Source organism: Cornus florida, unplaced genomic scaffold (genome assembly GCF_030987335.1).
Source record: "Cornus florida cultivar Cherokee Brave unplaced genomic scaffold, ASM3098733v1 CherokeeBrave_3.0.0_Hap2_Chr08, whole genome shotgun sequence".
In the NCBI taxonomy this organism is placed as follows: Eukaryota; Viridiplantae; Streptophyta; class Magnoliopsida; order Cornales; family Cornaceae; genus Cornus; species Cornus florida.
Genome location: NW_026775578.1, coordinates 22,431,149 through 22,438,631, shown reverse-complemented (window position 1 = coordinate 22,438,631; position 7,483 = coordinate 22,431,149). Strand labels below are relative to the sequence as shown.

Here is a 7,483-nt window from a genome sequence, read left to right as displayed (position 1 = left end):
TTCAAACCAACCAAATATAATTATAAATTTATAATTATTTTTTAAAATTATTCTTTATTATAATTATAAATTTATAAATATTTTTTAAAATTATTCTTTATTTATACATTTCTCATCATGTATATCAAAAAATATATTTTTCTCGAGAAAAGAGTGAGATGGAGAGTTTTGAGGTTGACAAAGTAATAAATGAGGACAATTTGGTTATTTTAATCATTTGATATTTTGAATCAAAATAGATTTAAAAAATAGGGATAAAATTGTCATTTTGCACCTTTTTAACGGAAAATGAAATTGGGTATGAGTGATAGTTAATTTTGAAAGATATTTGAGGGTAATATTTAGCCGAACCTGAGAGGGTGTCAATGAAATTAACCCTTATATATATATATATATATGGTTCATAGTCATGCAGTGTAACGGATTCGGGGTGAATATCAGTATAAATCAGTCGGCTCACGAATGTGTGCAATGGTATTAAAGCCTTAAAAAAGAGTTACGAATTGGCTGATACGATAAACCATGATATATACACTGGAATTAGATTTTTTTGTGATACATATTTGCATAGTTTATATATACAATCATACAAGTAGTGGTTGGAAAAGAAGTGATTCCACTGTTGAATTGATGATGGCCTTCAATTTAGGGACAACCGGACGAGTGGGCCTCAGCCCACACCAATAGAACATCAATCAAAACAACCGTCTTTCTTTTTGTTATATAGTGAGCTGTCACATAAGCCCAATCTGTGACACAGATTTTCATTTTTATATATTAGATTTTGTAACAATCAAGGAAAATTATTGAACCATAATCATTCACTAAACTCAGACAAATTAGGGCACAATATCACCATGAACGCACCTTAAAAATAACAAGCTTGCAACATATTTTAGACTTCCTTTTTTATATTATTGGATCATTTAATAAGTTGTTAATAATCATGACATAATCATCTCATCATGGATGATTCTAGCATTTGAAGTCAACTGTATATCAATAAATTATCTAGTCCAAATAAATGTTCTTATCATAGACAGATTTGTCATTTATTATTAACCAATTCCACCTCAATTATTGAAAAAAAAAAAAAAAAAAAAAACTCAGTCTTGGTTCATATGAGATTAAAATCCCATGGCGTTTTAGAAAATCTAAACTCGCCTATAAAAAATTTAATCAAACAAGCTACTCTTTCGCAAAAATGTAACATATCATTGTAACGTGGTATAACTTAATTGGTTCACATCACCCTGAACTTGACCAGTCATATTCTGTAACAATTATATAATATTATAAAACAATAAAAATCACATGTGATGAAAGACATTCTTTTTCGTAATTTAATTCAGGACAATACATGTGTCGTACCACAATCGAATCATCCAGAGGACCACCACCAAGCAATACCTCATGATCTTTTTAAAACAAGGAGAGTGACATTAAACCACCATTCTAGGGTCCCAAATGTCAAACCAACTTAACTAATTGCTCCTTTAAAAATGGCTGTACTATATATATGTGTGTGTATGTGTGTTGATATAGGAGTAGTACAATGTGTGTAAATATATACGCACATTGTATACAAACACGAGGGTCTCAATTCTCAAATGTCAAACCAAATTAACTAAATGCTTCTTTATGTTTGTGATCCTTTTAAATATAATACAATATATGTATATTATATACATTGTACACATATATATTATAGGGAGAGAGGATAAAGCCCCATTCTTGATGAGACAATATAATTAGCCATTTGAATATAATATCTAGAAACAATTTTTTAAAAAGCTACAGTAACTAACATGTGAATTTTTTTGAATCTAAATATTATTCTTAGAGGAACACTAATAGTAAAAAGTGTTGACTTTAAAGCATGATTGATGCATAGATAAATCAACATTTAACTCCATGTTGGAAAAAAACAATTATAGACCTATAGATATAAATTTATTTATGGTGAATTGATGATTATTGTATATTCTAGTGGTGGTTTAAAGATCTAAAAAGCAGGCCAAAATTGAAAAAGATAGGAAATGGAGACACTAAACAAATGACTTTTCGTGCAAGACCAGGATTCTGCTGATTTTTAGGATCCACAATATGTAAAAGCAATACTATTATTATATCCGGTCAATCACACATTATTATAAAAAAAAATTCTAAATTCGTACTGTTTAGACGGATCGGTCAATCACACATTATCTGAGAAGAAACTTCTATGACAATATCAAAAGAACGTTGGGATACGCACTCTGACATCGGTTTGATGGCTTTGATATGAGTAAAAAACAACGTTACGATAACGTTAGCAAGTATTAACGAGAAAATAACTTGAATCCTCAACTATTATTGATTATAATATAAGTAAAAGATAACATTATAATAACATCAACACGTGTTTAAAAAGAGCACAACTCGAATACTTAATCTATGTTTCAAAAAGATAGAGAAAACACGTGGCAGATGTCAATTGTATATTTTAATATAATTTATAAAGATATACAGTCCCTTTTTATCTCTAATTGCTACATTAATTACTTTTTTTGGTTAAAAAGGATTCATTTGCTTTTCCCTCGGATTTGTGTATGATTATGGTGAAGCAATGAGTTGATACATATATGTAAACATTGATTGAGGAGTCCAATCACTAATGTCATATTGAATGGCCTAAATAGAACAAGTTGTTTTATTTATTAGCCACTTGTTTCCTCAATCAAAAATGATTCTACAAAAAATGGATCTGTTCCTCTCACGGTCCTTTCTGGGCCCACTTCAAAATGGTGGGCCTCCCATAAGGCCCTTCAGAATTGATTCCGCGTTAACAGATCAAATGTAAATTAATAAAAAAAAACTTTTTTTTTTTTTTTCACTCCCCCAAGAAAAGGATGAATATCATCAAGTAAAAAACAATTCTATTCTTTTGGGGGCATTATAAATTCCAACCTCCAACCTCTTGAATTCAATTCTCAACATAAATGATACGTGTAGTCTTTTGGAGCAAATTATAAATTCGGACATTTTAATTCAATTTTCACAATACACAAAAATATCTGAGTTTAAATAATATATGTAGTTGGGTCCATATTGACGGTTTGACTCTCCATTATAAAAAATAAAAAAAAAATAGTCTGAACTAAGAATTTCTATATCCTCATCAATTAGATCACGAAGAGAAAACTATGAGAGCCGAAACACAGTAAGCCTCATTTGCTTTAAAAGAGAAAACACAAGAGAGAAAACTTTATGGACAATAGAATTAATTATAAACGCGGAGGTCCAAAGCATAAAAACACAACAACATATAAGTGGGGTCTCCTGGCGCGAACAGTATATTCGGATATTCAGATTCGATTCTCACAAAACACAAAAAATTTGAACTTAAATGATACATGTGGTTCAGTCATTTCTATATCCTCATCAATTAGATAACGAGAAAAAGTTAGAGAACACAAGAGACAAACTTTATGGACAATGAAATTCATTATTATTATTATTATTATTAAGGGTCATAAATTTTATCTTAATAATTCCAAGATTTACAATTAATCATAAATTTTGATCATATTAAAATCCCAAGATTTACAATTAATTAATAATATTCATTGAGTGATAAAAAGGGATTTACAATGAATCATAATCATCATCTTGGAGATTTAAGAGATTCAACTTGGGATTTTCCTTGGGGACCCCTCGTCCTTATGTAGAGTCTGTATTCATCAAAAGTCATTGGTGGGTAGAGAGCTGGTTTGTCAGGTGTCACCAGCTCTTTCGCTGGTTCTATTAGCAAATCACTTCTTGGATTATAGAAAAATGCAAGTGATACTCGTTCCATGCCTGATACTATTACTCTGTGCTCTATACTCTTGTATATTGCATTGCTTAGTACCTAAAAACATAAACAATACAACACAACTCAGTCAATATATATATATATATATATATATATATATACACCATGTACTTTAAGTATAAACACGGATATTTATCACACACAAAGCAATTTATTATTTCACCAAAAAAATAAAAAAAATCTAGATAATAACAAGGACTTAGGATTTGCTTTTGTTACGTGTTTTAAAGAGTGGTTTGAACAAGGTTTTTTTGTAAACCTAAAGTCAATTAAGCACTTCATCCATCCCTAAATGCCTAATGTCTAAGAACACCATATCCATGTCTTGAATTTGTAATCGAGGAATTTCAGTATAAAATTTGAACTAAAATATTTCAATTTCAAATCCAAAGCCTTCGGTACTCCCAAATGCAAGGTAACAATTTTTGATAGATTAAGCAATTCCTTCCATCCATAAATGCCTAATGTATAGGGATACCAAATCGGCATCTTGAATTTGGAATCAATATTTGAACAAAATTTCTTCCAATTTCAAATACAAGGCCAGATTTAGTGTTTTTAAATGCAAGGTAACAGTTTTTGGTAACGGAATGCAAATATTAGAAATTTTTTTACTCCGTGTGAACACTAGGGATGCACTATGCTGATTATTGGTGTTGCACAGCAAAAGGGTAGCTAATAATTAACAAAATAACAACTAGGAAAGGAATGGGGGAAATTCAATCACGTTTTTAGAAAGGCTATTCTTAGGTCAAACAAGGACATGGAAAACTTTACACTAGTTAAAATATATAGAACGTCACAGTGTGGAAAAAATAAAAACTATTGATGAAAATGACTTTCTTGACAATGCTCTGCTGGGAATAGTGTGGCAAAATATGATTAATTAGGAGTTATAATAAGGTCAAGACAAGAACAGTATCAGAAAAATGTGAAGATGTGATCCTTTAGCATTTTTAATGACATTTTATTGACTTGAGAAAAGGGGGAAATGTGTATTTCTTAAGAAATTACAGCAAATGATAAATAAAAAAAAAGAAAAAAAAGAGAAAAGGTAAAGTGCCAAAATCCCTTCTTATTTAGTATGTTCATATAAATTCCTATAATTTGAATTTTTTTAGCAAATTGCTCCCTAATCGTTAATTTTGACCAATTTCAAAATATCCTTAGGCTGGGTTCTGATGTATGGAATTGGAGTCTTGGAATTGGAATTTGTAAAATTGCAGAAGATTTTGGCTCAATTTTGCGAGTTGCTTTTCTCTAATTTCAAATTTTCAATTTCATACAACCGAACACAACCTTAATAAAATTTGTGCATATAAGTTTTTTTATATTTTGCTTTAAGGGCATTTTAGATATTTTAGTCTTCAAATTTTTTTTTTAAATTTTAAAAAATGTCCTTATTTGCTCAATTTGTAAAATGTAGGTTTTTTTTTAAACACGATGGAATTTTTTGCACATCCTGTATATATATACAAGGTTTTTTATTTATGTTTTTATTTTTTTACAATAAAAAATAAATTAATAAGGACATAAGGAGTAAAGTAGTCACTACAGTGCTAAAAAGACATTAAATCGTAGTTTATTCGAGTGTGTAAAACATGCATGTTTATCCAGTTTCCACAATTTTAAAATAAATTATAAAAAGGAAAACTATTTGATTATTTTTCTTAGTATATATGGTCTTCCATTCCAAGTGGAGCAAGTTGGAAGAGTAGTCATTGATGTCTCCGGACAATGTACTATGCATGGTTGTTGACATAGAGGGCCACATTAAATGTATCGAATTTAGTTTCATATAAAGTAACTGAGTCACACAGGTAAATAACTTGTTCTGTTTATAGATATATATTGTTATAATTAACAAACAAATCACAATTCATATTTAATATATGCACCACTTTTTCTCTTTCTTTTAGTTCTCGTCTTTGTTGACAAGAGTACAATCCAAATTACACATGTTTTATAAACCCTTCTTTTAAAAAAAACACAAAGTTGTATGAAATGAATGAACGACTTGTCACAAGCCATAATCAAACCATGGCCCCTCCATGTGATGTGCTTTTGTTTCATGAATTTGAATTTCTAAAAAGAGTTATGGAGGCAAAGCTATCGGACATCCCAGTTATCAAAAAAAAAATACTAAAGGAGAGGCAATTAAGTTGTAAGCACCTGAATTTGATCTCCGATGTTGACGATGAAAGCATGTGGAGCTGGTTTTACAGTGATCCAGCTGTCGCCGCGACGAACTTGAAGGCCGGGGACATGGTCGTCGGGGAGGAGAAGGGTCATGCCACCGGGGTCCGAGTGAGACGACAGACCTAGGGTCAGGTCAGGTTGTGGACACTTTGGGTAGAAATTCACTCTTAGGCAAGCACCAATATTTGTCCCCCCAAATGCATTTTGCAGATAGTCCTCTCTCAATCCAAGGTTCTTAGAAAACACTTTCATCAAAACCCCACCTAGCTTCACCACTTGATCAGAATACTCTTCAATCACCTCCCTATATATATTCATCAACCATGCAATAATAATAATAATAATTAATATATGTAACTATAGATTAGAATTAATTAACTATAATTAACCATGCACTCTATATATAAGTTATTACTATAGCTATGCTTAGAAGCATTCTAAAACAGTAGCTAACTGACCATATATAGTTCATAAAGAAAGGACAACTTGTACAAGCATAAATAAATATATATATATGTGTGTGTGTGTGTATGGCAGTTAAACAGTCCATTTCAAAACTGCGTGGCCAAAAGAAACACAAAGAGTTTGAAATTTGTGTACCTGAGAGATTCTGGTTGGTCAGGCCATTTTTTATGATCTTTCAAACAAGTGGGAAGGTAGTGAAGGAAGTAGTAGTCACTCCAATCAAGAATGGCGCCTTTTTCGACACCTAACCGGCTTCCATACCCTTCGTATGTCTTGGGAGAGTTTGCGAAACTTTGCTTCAATTCCATGGGCATGTGGAAGAACTCGCGCCAAGCGGACCGGGCACGGTCCATGAGGTGAGGGCTCACTCCATGGTTCACAACTTGGAAAAAACCCCAGTTCCGGCAGGCGTCGGAGATTTGATCCAAAGTGGCTGCTGGAAGGGTGTCGAAGTTTAATCCGGCAAAATCGATCAATGGAATGTTGACATCATTCAGGACGTTCGAGTTTACGGTTGGCCTTAGTGCCTGCGGCTTGATATACCGGTCAGGGATTACGGGACTTTCGGATAAGGATTGGACACGGACTATTGGCTCAGGCCAATCTTTAAGGTTACTAGACATGACGCCTAGGTTTGGGTTCCAAGGTTGATTCTATAATCAAGTACCAAACAAACAAACAAGTCCTTATATTGAAAATTCAGAGAGAGAGAGAGAGAGACATAGAAAGATATAGAAAGAGAGATATGTATATATAGAGAGAGAGTTGGGAGTGGTATTATTATTTATCTATTCATTAAAATTATAATAATAATTAAAAATTATTGTAGTGGGGGCAATTCTGACAAGTGAAAAAGACATGAAAGAGAACGTGTAATATGTGTGATATTAAAATGTGGAAGAGAAGAGGAGGGTCTTTGTTAGTGTCTTGTTGTGTGCTATATCGTGGCTTGAAGGAGAGCTG

At 31.9% G+C, this 7,483-nt stretch overlaps 1 protein-coding gene across 1 annotated transcript; it reads right to left on the bottom strand.

The window, feature by feature from the left end:
- Window positions 1-3,308: 3,308 nt before the first annotated feature.
- LOC132270782 (jasmonate-induced oxygenase 2-like) lies at window positions 3,309-7,247 on the bottom strand. The gene is made up of 3 exons (XM_059771986.1): window positions 6,656-7,247; window positions 6,029-6,359; window positions 3,309-3,892 (listed from the first exon to the last, which is right to left on the bottom strand). The coding sequence occupies exons 1-3, from the start codon at window positions 7,141-7,143 to the stop codon at window positions 3,647-3,649; spliced, it is 1,065 nt and encodes a 354-aa protein (XP_059627969.1). The 5' UTR covers window positions 7,144-7,247; the 3' UTR covers window positions 3,309-3,646.
- Window positions 7,248-7,483: the final 236 nt, after the last annotated feature.

Coding starts and splice junctions, on each gene's coding strand:
- LOC132270782 (XM_059771986.1), bottom strand. CDS start 7,143: ATGTCTAGTAACCTTAAAGATTGGCCTGAGCCAATAGTCCGTGTCCAA. Junction 6,360..6,655: donor GACCAACCAGAATCTCTCAG/GTACACAAATTT, acceptor GAATATATATAG/GGAGGTGATTGAAGAGTATT. Junction 3,893..6,028: donor ACATCGGAGATCAAATTCAG/GTGCTTACAACT, acceptor TTATGTTTTTAG/GTACTAAGCAATGCAATATA.